Source organism: Nycticebus coucang, chromosome 5 (assembly GCF_027406575.1).
Source record: "Nycticebus coucang isolate mNycCou1 chromosome 5, mNycCou1.pri, whole genome shotgun sequence".
NCBI classification, from domain to species: domain Eukaryota; kingdom Metazoa; phylum Chordata; class Mammalia; order Primates; family Lorisidae; genus Nycticebus; species Nycticebus coucang.
The window spans coordinates 1,351,730-1,368,685 of NC_069784.1; the positions used below are offsets into that span (position 1 = coordinate 1,351,730).

The 16,956-nt window shown below is 41.2% G+C and overlaps 1 protein-coding gene across 2 annotated transcripts in view; it reads left to right on the forward strand.

The window, feature by feature from the left end:
• Positions 1-16,956, forward strand: part of PDE4B (phosphodiesterase 4B) — a 383,978-nt gene that overhangs the window by 44,786 nt on the left and 322,236 nt on the right. Inside the window, exon 1 of one of the 2 annotated variants that reach the window (XM_053591242.1) lies at positions 9,406-9,819. The exons of the other annotated variant lie outside the window; for it this stretch is intronic. Within the exon in view, the coding sequence (XP_053447217.1) occupies positions 9,584-9,819 (236 nt within the window). The 5' untranslated portion in view covers positions 9,406-9,583. Of the gene's footprint in view, positions 1-9,405; positions 9,820-16,956 lie in introns of those variants that run through there. 2 annotated transcript variants of the gene reach the window in all.

Here is a 16,956-nt window from a genome sequence, read left to right on the forward strand (position 1 = left end):
TTCTAGTTAGAATTCACAGAGGGGTAAAACCACAGGGTTCATTTGTATTTGCTGTTCGTCACTGAATGGGCCTCTGTATCATTTTGATAGTTTTAAAAATTTATAGGCTGACACACACCAAGGGGCAAGACATGATTGCAAGAGGGACTTTGCCTAACAATTGCAATCAGTGTAATCTGGCTTATTTTACCCTCAATGAATCCCCAACAATAAAATAAATAAAAAATTTATAGGCTGAGCTAAGAACAGGGCTAGACACTAGCAGGACGGACTAAGATAGACTAAGGAAAAATATCCAGAAACTCTGGCCAAAGACGTCTCTGCATTTTATCTTGTAGGGCAGTCAGGATGAGGATAATTCACAATCATGAAATAAACAAAAGAGTAACTGGGTTCAACCTCCCTTAAAATGAACAACAGGTGAATAAAAAGACAGAGGATTATAATTATGATTAGACTATGATGTTTCTGCCACCAGACCGTGAGTACCATGGGGACAGACGTTAAGTCCAGCTTCTCCACTGCCATGTCCCTGATAGGAGCACAGTGCCTGGCACATTGTGACGGTTAACTAACACCAGCTGAATAAATAAATAAATAAATACACAATATTGAATCATATTCCAGTGTTTTCAAACATCTATCTAGCACACACAGAGCATTTTCTGCATATGTGAGTTTTACTTAAATCTATTTATTTATGTAAATAGATGAATGCATAAAGAATAAATTGTGATCTTTATTTTCTAAGAGTCTAGAGTTTTTTGTGAGGCCCGAACAGACAAGAAAGCAATTTTAAGGCTAATGTTGAAATTTTCCTGAATATCATATTGTCATAACAATTTAGATTTTTGATACAGCTATAAAGAACCGTCAAACGCAAAATAAATGCAATGTTAACTGTTAATAAGGTTATATGAAAAGTAGATCAAGCTATAGCTACAATAAAAATTACATAAAATTTCAAAAAAACCCGTGATTTTATGTTCAGTAACAAATATACAAAGTTCAAACAATAACCCAGGCTTACCAAAGAAAATGGGAATCATACTTTGGTACGTGGTGCCTACTCGTAAGGATATGTTTGAAGAACATGACATAGGACTTAGTATAAACATCTAGCACAGAGCGGGAGTGAAGAGGTCCTGTTCCCGTCTGGCCCCAAGGTTGGGAAGTGTTTATAGCATCACAGCACTGGAGAAGGCGAGTGTTGCTTGGGAATGTGGGCAGGAGTTGCCCGGTGTCCACTTCTGGAAAGGTTTCTCTAAATATTAATAGATACAAAAGACATTCGACCTTTTGCTGTTCCTTTGTGAGCCCCTCCTGGTGGCGTGGAGGACTCGTTACTACGTGATATGGTCCAAACCGCTTTCGATGGTCCAACATGTAAGCCCCACAGCTGACCCAACCAGTGAAGTCAAAAATGTAAACAGTGAAGATTTTGGAAAGAATTTTGATAAAGTATAAGGGTTATAAACTATAAAACCAATTTCACAGTTTCAGAATTTTGTAACTGACACTCTTCTATTAAAGGTTCTGGTGCCTGTAAGGAGTAATAGACTTGGTTCTGCCTCCAGCATGAATCCAGCTTTGAGTCCTGGACAGAGGGAGCTATCTGGGAACTCCGTGAAGGAAGCTCCAGCAGGCAGAGTGGGGAAGAGCCTCAGTTGTAAAAAAGAATCAGTCTGGTTTGAAATGGGCAGGAGTCTTGACCAGACACTTCCCCCACGGAGAACATTCAGGTAGCACATAATCACATGAAAGACAATGTCAGCCACTAGGGTCATGTAAGCTGAAACCGGGCTGAGATGCGGCTGTGCCTTTATGAGAATGGCTAAAATAAACAAATACACTGAGAGGAAGCGAGGAAGCAGAGCAGCCACGGCTCTCAGGTACTGCTGGCGGAAATGTAAATGAAAACCAGTTTGACATTTTGTTATAAAGGTGAACGCACCTCTCATAGGACACAGGAAGCCCACGCCTGGGTATTTACCGTGGAGGAATGATGGCTTGTTTTCAACAAAACCCTCTATGTGAGTGTTCACAGAAGCTCCACTCATTATCGCCTGAAACTAGAACCAGCCCAAATGTCCTTCAAATGAATAAACAAACTGAGCTGCATCCCGTAGCGAAATACTACATGACGATAAAAACTAATGAGCTATCAATAAACACAGTGTCTCTGTTCAACTTCAAAGACAGAGCGCTGAGCCAAAGAACCTGGTCTCAGAAGGCTGACTACTCCGTGATTCTGTTTCTGTGGCATTATCGAAACGGCAGAACTATAACAGCTCAAAGGTTGTCAGGGATTGTGGGTGGGAGAGATGTGCCTACACAGGTGTGGCACGAGAAAGCTTTCTGGGGGGACAGCGCTGTGTGTACACACACATTACAACCATGTGTCCTGACCACAGTGCTGCTTACACAGGTCCTCATGTGTGCTCAACCTCACAGAACACTGCACCGGAAAAGCCCAGTCTTACTGCATGATAAATAAAAAAAAAAATAATAAAAGACATAAAAGAAGTAGCAAAGGTACTTTCCAAAAATATGTTTTCTGTTTAAAAGTCTTTGCTATAAAGCTCAGCATGATTGCTTATAAAATGTCTCAAGCCTTGGATTTTACATATATGATACTGCAGTTTTGATGTTAGGAAATATTTATATAAAATTAAATTTGAAGTACTTCTTAATTCTAGGATTGTATAGTCAGTCTTGATAAATAAAATTCTCTTTTCTTCATTATAAACCAGTAAGTCATTATCATTAATGTTACTGAATTTAAAAAAACTTCTAATATAAACACATTTAAAGTTAACAGAATATGTAATGGATAAACAAAAATCCTTGAAATTAAGACTCTAACCTATTAATTTTGAAGTGTTTTTCCATATTGATGTGTGTTTTGTACCCTCAAAAACTCTTAATACTAAAATATTAATTTACAAAATAATAATGCTTCTGTGAATTAGCTTGCAAGTGTATCCTTAAAATCCTTAAACGTTAAATTGATCCCTGAATACCTTGTTTCCCCGAAAATAAGACATCCTCTGAAAATAAGACCTACTTACAGGAAAGATAAGACGTCTCCTGAAAATAAGACCTAGCACATCTTTGGGAGCACACCTTAATATAAGACACTGTCTTATTTTCGGGGAAACAGGGTATTATCTTCTTTTTAGGAGCCATGGAGTGAATTTGATTTAATATTCATGTGTGCCATGATCTTTGTGTGATCTCTGCAGCATCACAATTAATTGGACTTAACATAGGTGATTATTTACAGTTAAAGTTTTTAAATATAGATTAATACTGCATTATTTTTTCTTTTCCCCATTTCACAGAACACTATTGATAAGATATAACATTAAAAAAGCTCATTTTAATGAAAGAAAATTTCCCCCAAATATCTTTATGTCTAACATGTATATTTCTATATTTTATGCATTTGAAATCACCCTTTCAGACAGTCTGCTGATGGGTGAATATTTGCTTTGGGAACTGGAGTGTCCTCTCTTAGTGTGTTTTCAGAAGCACCTTCCGTGGTCGCAGTTTCTCTCCTCGCATTCAGGGATCTGACTCCTCCTTGCTGATCTGTCTTAATGTGAACAATGACCTAGGAAACAAAGAGAGGGACTTCTTTAGTATTTTTATTCTGTGTAATCTGCCTTCTTGGAATGTACCTTGTGGAAGAAGCACCCAATTACTCTGCCAGAGCCAGGAAACCTCTGAGGGAGCTGGCAAGCCTTCCCTTCCAGCTCACTGCCCAGTGCTCAGAGCTGCAGGGAGCCGCCATTGTGGTTTTGCACTGCAGGGAGGGTGTGAACAATAATTATGATTATTTAAAAAACAAATAAATGCCATTTAAATGTTTACCAGTTAAATGGTAATCATTACCAAATTACTATGATTTAGGGAGTTTCAGTTTGAAATCCTTTGTAAGCTCAAGTATAAGAAGTTAGCATATTGGCTAGAATAGCTCTGAAGATAACAAAAATCTAGGGCTAACTGTGGGGCATTTGGGGCACTAAATTTACTTTTCATTTATATTCTTAATCAATAAATATTAACCAGAATGAAATGCCAGGCTCTGATGACACAAGGAGGAATGCAATGGTTTATGTCCTCGGAGAGCTCGTAGGTCAGGCCAGCAGACAAATGAAACTACGTCCTACGATCTCGTCCAGAATGTTCTGAGGGCTGAACATTAGCTGTCCCAGGGCTGCTGGAGTGGAGAGGGTGGCACAGCTGACTCTGCCCAGGGAAGTTGGGAAGAAATTTCACTGAGGGGTTTTCCTTGGAATTTAGCCTTAATGGGTGAAAGACAGTACAGGTATTCTTGGCAAAGAAAATAGAGAGAGAACACTCCAGGCAGTGAAAACTGCATTAAATAATACATAAAAGTTAGAAAATATTACTGCTTAATGCCGGTGTAACTGTTGCTCTAATTTGAGAGACAAAATTTATTCTGTTTTCCTTTGATGCCTCCTTTATCTTATCCTACTCCGAGAAGATTAGCTATTTTTTCATTCAGTGAATTTTTATTTAAATAGCTACTATGTGGCAAGCACTGTTCTGGGAGTTGGGAATTACTGGATTGAACAAAACAAAGTCCTTTCCCTCCTGAAACTGAAACTTTCAGTTTGGGGGGAGCAAACAGGTGATGGAGGAGTAACCAACCATCCTGACCGGACCGTACGCTGACGAGTGCTGTGGAGAAAAGTAAAGCAGGATGGAGAGACTGTAAACAGGGCGATGACCTGAGATTTCATCAGTCAGGTGGTATCCAGGCAAACGCAGGAAGGTGATGATAAGGGAACAAAGCACGCAGATATCCTGGGGGAAAGGAAACTTGGAAAAACACGTTCGATGAACAGAGAGGAGGCCAGTGTGGCCGAGGAGCAGTGAGCTAGGGGAGAGTCGAGGGAGATGAGCTCAGAGAGCTGCCGCAGAGGGAGGGCTCCACTCACACAGGGACGTCCACGTTATGTTGTGGACTTAGGGTTCTACTGAAGCGATAAGTCGTCACTAGACGGCTTTGAACAGGCAGTTCTCTCTTGAGTAGGACCACATGGTACCTTACCAGGCTCAGGCATCTAGAAGACAGGTCACTTTACCATGTGGTACAGGTTAAAACTCATCTTTCTGAAGTACATTTTAGTAAAGATGAGTAATTTTATAGCACCATATGGATAAAAGTGAAGTTATTCACATTGTTGTATAAAGAAAACAGTTTCTGGGTAACTTCAGGCTTGCAGGTGTTTTGCACATGTGAAGATGGATGTTTAGCAACAGGACTAGAGCCCTGGAAGTGTGAGCTTCCTCCCTGGTCTCCTTAGCTGTCCTCCACATAAAAGCTCGGGCAGCGCTGGTGCAGCATAGGGAGTGGGTGCCGGGGTGTGGTGGGGGCCTGGCCGGGGTTGTCAGATCCACTCCGTCAGCTGTGCCACCTGTGCCCTGAGGTTCGCATCTGAAATAATGTACATCCAGTGCACAAATGTTTGTTGGCTGTGTCCTCTGTGCCACACACTAGCCCACCTTCCATAAATATGATGCTCATCAAGACCCAGTCCAGCCCTCAAGGATCTTACATTTAATACATGGGGAGTCAAACAAGGAATTCCAGCAGTATTAGCCTAACATGTTTGAGAGGATCAGATAAAATGGTTTACTAGAAAGGTTCACCGCATTTCTAGCTCTTGCTGTGTCCCCAGCAAATGTAGGTTAAGTCTAGTATTTCTTACCCTTCAGGTTGTCAGTTATATTTTCTTTTCCAATATGGCTGCATAACCATTTTAAATAAGTTGAATATTACCTTTTTTTCTATCATGTTAGAATAATTCTCTAGCTCCATTTCTTAAAATTAAAATAGAAAAATTGGGAGACGTTGTAATTTGTGGTGATATAGTTATATGTGACAGTATATTTACTGTATATTTCTGTTGCATAACAGAACATATTACTGGAAGAGTCTATTTTGTTGATATTCTGCTCTGCTCACTTACCACCTTGTCTTTGGCTGAAGGAACGTAACTTGTGTATCTTTAATTGAATAGTATCTAATGGCTGTGTTCAGATGATGTATTATTTTAGAAAAAAGAGCTGGACGTTGAAATGAACAAAGATATAATCAACAATAATTCTACTGTGTTAATACGAGAGTCTTAAATCTGTTCTTTTTAAAAACTTGTGAATGAATTGTCTTCTCAATGGGAGCCATGCTACTTAGCTCAGCGTTCTGCTAGGTTTAATATTACACACTGAAAGCACATTCTGTGTCTTTAACATACTTTAATTTTATAACAGTTAATTGGAAAATGATCAGAGAAAATGTATTCCGGGTCAACTTTTAAAGTCTGAAGGATATTAAATATAAAAAGAATATAATTATTTTCATTCAAAATAACTTATTATAACGTTGTTTACTTCCAAAAACATTTTAAATAATGTTATTATACTCATACTACAAGTTTATAATTTTCTTTGGTTGTGACTAATTGGCCTTCCTTTTCAATTTAATGAAGATTCAAATGTTTTCGATTAGTGCATAATATTTATAAGTGGATCATTATTTAATTATTATTGACTGCATAACAACATTCAAATCCTTCAGTGGTACTTAATGTGATAAATTCTTGATTCTTACTGCTGTGTCTGGATGTGAATACCAGAAATTTTATTATTTAAAATTGAGATGTGTCTATAATTGGAAGTCTGAAATCATTCCAAGGGCCAATATCTGTACACTGATAAATTGATTGAGAATTACTCGTTTCTCCTATAGAGGGACTAAGGCCTGAAGACTGGGTGTGGACAGGGAGGTTTTCACTTTTTTCATCAGCTCCTTCCTAGGCACATGGCGGGACAGACAGACTCTGCCTGCTTTCCCTCCTGCCCTCCTGGCCGTCTCAGTTCTCTGCTGAAATGCAGCTTCTGTTCACTTCTCCTGAGGCGGCGTCTCCTGCTACCCCCCGTCCGCCGTCCAGCATCTACGGTTTCAGGACTCAGCACAGTGACCCTTTCTCTTTGTCCCTTTGACTCTAGAAACACACATTGGTGCATTTACCTGTAAACACACATTCCTTTTCTTCAGAACTAAGTAGTTCAGACTTCCAAACAGTTTGATTGTCTTCTGAACTTTGTATTTCAGTTGACTGTCTTTAGTATTTCTAAATTTCTTTTCTAGAGTGGATGGGGTTAACAGACTTCACATATTTTTGAGAACTTTATTTCTTAGGATGATTCTCAATTTTTCTTTAATTGAGACATTGGCTGTGACAGCAGGTAAAATGCAAGGGTCATGAGGGTGCCACACGGTGTCAGGGACCCGGCAGAGAGGGCAGGGAGTGTTTACACCAACACTTCCTTTTTACATTATTTTACATTATTCAGGGCTGTGAAATTTGCCATTGGGGGGGGAATGAAATTTCTAAAATGAAGTTTCAAAAAGGAAATATGAAAAATATATTTAATGACTTAAAATTGCCATTTTACTTTTTGCTAGTAAGTCACTCAGTAGAATGGCAAAATCACATGTGCTTGTGTCCCAGTTTTAAACCATATTATTGTTGGGAAAAGTCCCAGGTAAACAGCAAGTGGCATCAGTCAGATTTTCTCCCATGATACTGATAACAATCTGTCTTCTCAAATAGGGCAGCTAAATATTTCTAGATATTAAAAAATGCACTGAGGTCTAGCTGGACAAAAGTGCAACATTGAAACTGAATTAAAGAGAATTCAGTTGAGAATCAGAAAACCTGGGTTTTAGTTTTAGCTGTAACATCAACTACCAGTAAGACTTGAGGCGAGTCCCTGACCTTCTCTAGCCCCATTTCTTTGTCTCTGGAATGAGAAGCTGAGCCAGGTGATTGCTATTACTCTTAGATATGTATTAGGATTCAGTACAAGTCCAAAATTCCACGACTGCGCTTCTGTTTATAATGTAGTCACTGAAGAATCGATGTGCTTTCCAAGATGGCACCTGCAAACTGGTCGTCTGCCCCACCCCTGAGATGCCTGAAGCCTTCCCAGGGCCCGGGGAATCTGTTTGCTCTTGCACACTCTGGTGGGAGTGTGTGTCTACACTTATTTAGACCTTTAGATACTCATCAGGTTTTTGGCTAGAGTATCTGACACATGTGAATGATTTTATAAGGGTGGACTATCTCACACCCCCATGGAAACAATAAATGTCTCCCTCTTCACGGGGGTCCTGCTGCAAACCCTGCCTTTTCTGTCACTCTTGCTGTCTAGTCCTAGTTCTGTTTTGTCATATTGGTCTGAGATCAGGCTGGCCCTGGTGACAGGCGTTGGCAGGACACGCTTTCTACAACTTCAAGCACCATGATTTTCTTTCTATGTCTAGTGTCTTTTAAAGCACAGAATCTGCATTCCAGTGTATCTCTAAACATCCGGCTCAGGGATCTGCTGCCCTGCCTGGGTCTCACCTGCATTCCTGGGCCTGCATGCAGACTCACCGGTCTGTAGAGTCACATGGAAACTCAGCATCCTGTGTGCTGACTGACACAGGAACCCACGCATCGTGCAGGGAACGTCATTTGTGCTGACCGTGGCCCCCATTTCTGTCTGAGGGGCTCTGGCTGTCAGCAGCAGCTTCAGCTCTAATCCAGAGGGGCGGGCTGGGCAGCACCGGGGATGATTAGCTCCAACAGAAGGATGAGAACTGTGCTCACTGGAATGAAGACTGGGCTTTCAATTCCTCGGGGGAATGGACCAAATCCAGTGTTTTCCTGTTCAGTGACATTTTTTAATATTAAATCTTTTTTGCATCTTTGGGCGAAGGGAGAAAATTAAAAAAAAAGAAAAAAACTTCAGCAAATCAGCTCTTTCACTCAGAAATGGAATTTGGAAGGCTGTTTTAGCGAGGCTTTTTGACAATTCCTGACTTTATCAGTTTTTATAGTGGTGGAGACAGGAGCCTCACAAATTCTGTGAAAATCTGAGCCATGAAGGGTGCTGTGGAGGGGAAAAAACAGTAGAGTTGTTTAAATAACCCCGGACCAATCGCGTCTGTTGGGCGGAGTTGCTGCTGGGTGCATTTCAGAGGAGGTAATTCTGAATGAAGACTCCAGACATGGCACATGCTGGACGGTTCTTGTTCTGCTCTTTGTGCAAACAGAACCAGTGACTAAGTGACTAGGTTTTGCCTCCTATCCATTAGTGAATGCAGCTTGTTGGGGAAGATTTAAAAAAATGCATGTGAGGGATTTATCAGAAGCCCTTATGAATATTTCATGAGTTGACATATTCCGCTGAATGGATTCAGTGAGTGTCAGCGTGTCGCTTGCAGACAAACCTCTTCCACCAGGAGGCTGCTGACACTGGAGGCGCTTTGGCGTGTTTTCAGGGGCGAAGGCAGCCTGGTGACGCTCCCCGGTGGCAGCCTGACTTGCCGTTCTCTGGGTGGCTGCCTTTGCTCCAGGCAGCACCCACAGGAGCCACAGCCTCCCAAATTACCTTGGAAAGAGTTTGCAGACCTGCCATCCTTCTAACCTGCGGCTGGATCTCTGGCATGTCTGAGGCTTTTGTTTTGTGTGGTGAGAGCTAGCACTCCTCACAAGACATGACAGCAAAAGATTCTTCAAAGGAGCTCACTGCTTCTGCCTCTGAGGTCTGCATCAAGACTTTCAAGGAGCAAATGCACTTAGAACTGGAGCTTCCCAGGCTCCCGGGAAACAGACCCACGTCTCCTAAAATCTCTCCACGCAGTTCTCCAAGGAACTCACCCTGCTTTTTCAGAAAGTTGCTGGTGAACAAAAGCATCCGTCAGCGACGACGTTTCACTGTGGCTCACACCTGGTAAGGGGCTGGGGGCACCTGCCGGGCTATGCGGGTTCTCGCCTGGGCAGCGGGGACCAGGGCGTGGGAAGGGAACATTCTAGTTCTGTTCCTGAGACATCGCATAGGTCTGAAGGGATGGGGACTGGGTCAGCTGAAGAGCACACTGAGCTCTGTGTGCTAAATTGTCACTGTGCTGTGAGCGTTTCCAGCAAAACACGCCTCTGACTGCAGAGAGCCTTTAAAATTACTGCTGAAAAAAAAAAAACCATAGCTAATTCTGGGTAAATATAGTAACAAAGGAGTTCTAAAAGTCAGTTAGTTTTTTGTTTAGTCTCAGTTGAGGTGATGGTGCCTTTTTTGTTTTGTGGTTGGTGATTTTTAAAAATACTTTGGGGGCAAATATACGTGCATTAACGTTAGTTCTAATTTATTTCTGAAGACAATGTATAAAGTAAAACTTCACTGTACCACCATGTTCATAGGATGTAAACCAGAGAGTTTTTCTTTTATTGAATCTGTATTCAAGCTACTTAAAGAAAGGAAAACTAACTTCCCTCTTCTGAAATGGAATGGTTAATGGCTTTTATTTTATGATTCCAAATTGCTGTTATCTTGAAGAGCCTCTTATCTTAAAAATGGAACTTAAATTTACAGATATTTTGGGAATGCCGAGTAAATATATTCAACAATCTTCGGTAAAAATTGCTTTGAGCCTGTCCCCTTTAGTGTGTATGCTTACAGTAACATAAGAACACTCCGGTAGCCTCCTTAAGTCAGTACAATAATGAAATGTAAGGGAAAACCCAATCAAATGAAATCACCTTTGCTTATAAAAGCTAGACAACTTCAGATTTCTTTGAAGACTCTATTTCCATTAGATGAGGATACCTTTCATAATTGGGTACTAACCCTCAGTTTTATTTACAAGGGATCATAGCAATAAAGGGAGTTTGTACCTCTGCAGGCAATTATACCTGTGATTTCGTGACTATGTGCTAAATTGCCAGCTGACATTATAAACTGAGGATATCTGTTGAAAATTAAGATTCACTTGATTAATTTTCTACTCATCTGAAATGTTTGTGTGACCTTCTGCATACTGTATTGGCAAATTGAGGTTAACCCTGGAAAGTCGAAGCTTGCCTGCAATGGTACCACCTAGTCTCCCAGTACATACTTTGCCTGGGTAATTATGGTGGAATTATTCTTGTTTCCTGGCAGTGCACTGTTGTTCACATAATTGTTTTATTGGAGAATATTATTATTGTTCTTGATGTATTAAATCTTATTTAATTCTAACCTCTTACTTGTAGAACACATGCTATTAGTTTTTTTAGAACTACTAATGGTGGTAACATTAGTAGAAAGATAAGGTTTATAGAGAGAGATGCACTAATTTGAAAAGTTCTCTCTTGTGCTTTATCCCACCCTGAACGTTATATTTTCATATAGTTGGTAAGTCGTATAACTGAATAGAGGAAGCTATATAGACATATTGTTAATTAGTCCCACAAAAAGAACATATGTAGAATATATACATTTAATTAATAGATGCATATGTTTTACTCTTTGAGTTATTATTAAACCATCATTTTGACCGAAAGGATATTTAATGTGACACAGGTAATTTTTGGATATGATTAGTCTGCTTAGAACCTTGGTAATATTTTTCTTCGAGTTTTGCTTCCTTAATATAATAATGTGAACTTTCTTTTTCTTAGAATAGAATTGCTATGTGCTAGGAACATAGAGCTATAAATACTGGGTATTTTTCTTTTCAAAAGAATGGGAATTTTAAAATGACTAAAAAGCCAGTTTTACTCATGTGTTATACAATTTTTCTTGAAGCTAGCTGCAAGAAGAATAATTACGTGATATCTGAGGTTCCTTAAGCTAGTAAAATTATCTTTTTGGTGAGTTAAAACAAAATTCTCCATAATTTCACTGACTTTGGAGTAAAGTTCCACAATATAGGTTTAAAAAATGCGTCAATCATTAAACTTATAAAATAACTTTAGTTAGGACTATGATTCATTTTTGCCTTTCTTCTTCCAGCTCACACCCCCCCCTTCTGTTTCTTGGTAAAGCTGCATCACAGTTCGTTTTCAGCTCATGACGGTCTATATTTATATATTTATATTGATTTCGATAGCTTTATCTCAGTACATGCTGAACAGTTTTCAAATTTATTTTCATGAAACATGTCATGAAAATCCCTTTATATCTTATGTATTTTAGTGACTTTTCTCAAATCTTAAAAATTAGGTACTTTTAAAATATCAGATGAAATATTTGCATGATGAAATAGGTATTTCATTTTCGCCTCTTTGTTATGAAATGTAACCAGCCTTTCACAATGAACAACTGGCATTTTTCAAACCATGCATTTAAGTTAGAAATTTCAGGGTATGTCCTTAGAAGTCTCTAAAAACATGTTATTACTTTACAGTAGACAGTAGGCTTCTTTTAAGAAGACTGGATTGTTTTGATTCCAGCATCGAAATTAAAGTAATTTTTCACGGCAAAGCTAAACAATGAAGATGTGCAGTGCGTGGCTAAGCTAAGCCCCTGAACAGGTTTTTAAGATCTTTAGTCATTTGTAGGTTTCATATTTTAGTCGTATGAATGAGCGGTTCTGGATTTGGAAACTCAAGTTATGAAGTATGGGCTAATGGCAGAAGATTTAAGAAATACATGTGAAATTCTGGGATTATTTAAAAAATATCTGAAGAAAAGTAGATGTTCCACGTGTTGTCACTAAGTCAGCGTATTTACACAATCTCAGACCTGGAAGGAATCTCCACAATTGTCTCCTTGCTCCCTTGGGCAAGACCACAATTACTCTGTCTTTGACATGTGGGAATCTGCCTGCTTGTAAGTCTGGAGAAAATCATTCTATGACCTCACTTAGTGCATGATGTCACTACTTCATAGTCCAAGTATTGGGAATTCTTCCTCATGATTAATCGACATAGTTTATATATAATATATATCCCTTCCTCCTCAGTGGATAGCCAGAAAAGGCTCACAAGAACCCCCACAAATCTGGGAACTGTCAGGGCAGGAGATTCTTGCCACGGTCTGGTCAAATTCACTGGCATCCACACACCTGTCCTGGCTCTCAACAGATACAGCTGTTCCTTTTGAGGATTAAAACTTAGAGAACTATTAATACAAGTAAACAGTTGACACACAGGACAAAATAATTCTCCTGTTTTTTCATTCCATTTTATGTTGCCTTTAAGCCACACAAAGGGTAATTGAATACAAGCTTGAATGTATCTTTCATCATGGACAGTAAATTTTATACCATACTGGTTTTGGGGTTTGTGTTTTCATTCACTTAACATATATAATTAGGCACTTCTGTGAGCAAGAAAAGAAAAAATTCTGATTCAATTCACATGTATTCCAATGCCCACCACATTATTTCACTAGATGCCCATATACAGAGATGTTATCTGTGTGTTACATTTTGAAGTTGTGTTGGGAGCCCTGTTCCTGGCCAGCTGTACCCAGGCAGGTTGCCCATGTGCATTTTCCTTGTCTCTTAGAATGGGTGTACATTTTTTTTGGCACCCTTTGTATGTTATGTCATTTAAGTTTCATTTGTAGCATAACCATACTCTAAGTTCACGTTCCTTTCAGGATTATGTCTTGCAGATATAAAAGTATTCTGTATAGCTTTAGGTTCCCTTAAGTCAGCGGTTCTCAACCTGTGATTCGCGACCCACAGGAACTGTATTAAAGGACCACGGCATTAGGAAGGTTGAGAACCACTGCTTTAAGTATTTCCACTCTGTTAATCATTGTTTTGACTCTGAACCACCATCCCAAATTTCCAAATCCTTCTTTGAATTCTGAAATCTAAAAGCAGATACCATATGCATTGTTGGTGATGTAAGAAAATATAGTCAGAACACATCTCATACGCCGCCAAGTGTAGCGGAGAGTTTAGGTGGACAGCGTCAATGGCAGGCTGAACAGAAATTAGCACAGGTCATCAGGTCAGCACGCACCCCTAACCCTGAGTCACTGGGGACAGTGTCCAGCATGCACCCCTAACCCTGAGTCACTGGGGGCAGCGTCCAGCACGTGCCCCTAACCCCACATCACTGGGGGCAGCGTCCAGCACTCATCCCGAACCCTGAGTCACTGGGGACAGGGTCAAGCATGCACCCCTAACTCCAAGTCACTGGGGGCAGTGTCCAGCACACGCCCCTAACCCTGGATCACTGGGGACAGTGTCCCTCATTTATTCAGCTCTTGCGCTTGACATTGTTGCGGAGTTATTTTCTCACTTAATCTCATCACAAACTCAAGGTTATATGTGTTATATAGTATTATGTCAATTTTATAAAAGGGATGAAGGTCAGAGAAGATAAATAATTTGCCCAAGTCACACAGCAGATAAGCAGCTGAACGGGGCTTTGTCTCTGTGTACGTGAAGGTCTGCGTAGTTCTCAGGGTTACAGCCCGAGAGGCGAGGTGAGAAGGGGGAGTGAGACTGCTGTGTGGGCTGCAGCCGCACCCTGGTGCTGCCAGTGTTGTCCACAGCACTGGGGCTTCAGTCCGTCAGCGGCAGGGGGTCACTCCAGGCTGAGGATTGCCATCCATAGATTTTGCTTTTTTTTTTTTCTTTCCAGATCTCCCTTTGAGAACGAACATAGTTTTTACTTTGGGAAGGTACTTTGCAGGAAGCGTGCAGAACGGATCGGAGGATGAAGAGCTTAGAAACAAAAGGAGGAGGGGAAGTGTTCGTATCTGACAGATAATGGCTAATGATTCTGTATCTCCCACAACACTGAAAGCCGTGTTTATGACGTTCTTTGTGTCTTAACAAACTACAGTGCGTGGAAACAGAGAGGAAAGAGGCAGAACTGGTTCTCTCTGCATTGGCCTCCCGCAGCGTAGCTGACCCAGCACTGGCTGGTCCTCTGCCCCTGGGACCACGCCATGCTGGCAAAGGTGCACAGGGGGAAACCTTATCACAGTGGTTCTCAACCTCCCTGATGCCATGGCCCTTTAATACAGTTCCTATGGGTCGTGACCCACAGGGTGGGAACCGCTGCCCTACCAGTCAGGACGTCCTAATATACTAGAGGCGCTCCGTGCTTGGCTTTAAGTGCAGAGTCCTGGAGAGTTTGGTTTTTAAGCAGGAATTATCTTAGTTCACCATCTGAATCAAATGCCAGTGGAAGTCTGTGAATCATGGTCTGGGACTGCTGCTTCCATCAGAACAAGCACTTTATCGGTGTCTCTATAAATAGCCCTTTCCTGGCCTTTCAATATCCTCAAGTCTTCAATATATTGGATTTTTAAAATTCTTGCTGTGGAAAAGTCTTTGTACAGTAATGGTGACACACCCAGGACACACACCTTGTGGTGGCCTGGCAAGCTTGGCCCCTGCCTGACTGCTAATGTCTAAGAAGCCCTTTTTGCAAAATCCTATTTGCTTTATTTTTCCATCCTTCCCTCTTTTATCTCCGAGCAGTCTTCTCCTTGGATGGTTATCGTGTTTCTTTCTCTAACATCACTGTCAAGACTCCAGCAGCAGCACCGTGCTGGGTGCCGGAAGCCTTTAACTGATTCTTAGAGGAGTCTAAACTGCTGGCCGAGGTGCCCCGGGCCGCCGCTGACCTCATCTTCTGTCCTCCTGGAAACCTTCTTTCTTTTCTTCAGGGACCCACACAGGTTCACACTTCTGGGCCTTCGCCTGGGTTTGCTTCTGCCTGGATGACGAGTTCCCTGATGTCAAGAGGGCTCAGTCTGATTTCCGTTCAGGATTCTAATCAAATGTCACCAGCTGGAGAGGCTTTTACTGACCCCCCTCCAATCTAAAATAATGCTCTTTTTAGCTCCTTACTCGGCTTGATTTTTCCCCGTGGTACTTATTCTTACCTGAAAACGTATGATAAAATGCTTGTTTGTCACAGTGTCTTATGCTTTCATTTCTGTCCCTGCTAAATTGCACAAGGGAAGGAATCCCTTCCTGTGTTCTGTGCCCCAGGAGCCTACAAGAAAGAGAGACATTTATACACAGTTGTCGAAAAAAATAAAAGAATGAATCTCTTTCCTGTTTCCTGGTTTTTGTTCTTAGAGCACCTTTTCACGGAGGAAAGAAGCTTTCCTGCCCCGGCCCTGCCAGCATCTGCTCCGTCCCCCGAGTGGCTGTGCTCCCTTTCTGCCCGTAGAGCTGTCCCAACTTACTCCCGTTCTGTGTCCTGTGACACTGCAGACACAGGTTTAATTAGAATATCTCACTCCAGGCTCCGTGTTGTACATGGCAGCCTATTTAATTAAGCCACCATGTACAAACTGTGCTACCTGGTGTGGAGTGTAATACAGTAGCCGCTGTTTGTCGCCTGCACGGTTATTTATTGGGTTATTCTTCCCGTATCCAAGCCATACAGCTGGTGCTTCAGCTCAGGAAAGCTCCCCCCATCTCTGCCATCACCTGCCGAGAGGGCAAGTTGTACAGAGGAATCCATTTGCTACTTTGCCTTCGCAATATTTATATAGTATATATTGAAAAATTTAATTGTCTGCATTTTCCTACTGATACAACATTTATAATGTGCACACTAGTGATAGCTACCATAATTTGAGATTTTGGGAGGATTACCCCAGGGAACTTGGAAGTGAGAGTCTGAGACTTCCAGAGTGAAGTCATTGCAAATTGATAGCCTCGTGTCCTTTAAATTGGTAACTCCGTGTCCTGTCTTTGAGAGGCCACACCGCCTTTTTCTGGTTCCATTTCTTTCTCTCCCTCCCACGTCCCTCCCATCTCTGATTTCTGTGCTCTTTTGCTCTCTCTCATCTCTTCCCCTCTCTCTAATATAAAATAGACTTATGGTTTTATATCCTGAGAAAACAAGCCCCTCGTATTCTAAGAAGACACCCCCAGGAATGAGACTTCCCACTTGCTCTGCCTCCTTCTTTCTTCCTGAACCAGGAGGCTGGAGACTTCTCTCTCTCGTAGCCGGCAGTTTGACATGGGTATCTTTGGATACACTGTATACTTTGTATTAGAAAAGCAACTTGACCTTCTCAGGTTGCTTCTTGCTAGACCTGAGGAAGAATAAGGGTGATTGTTTCCCGAGGCCTCTTGAACGAGTCCTGTGACGCCGTGTGTTCCCCTGACAGAGCTGGACT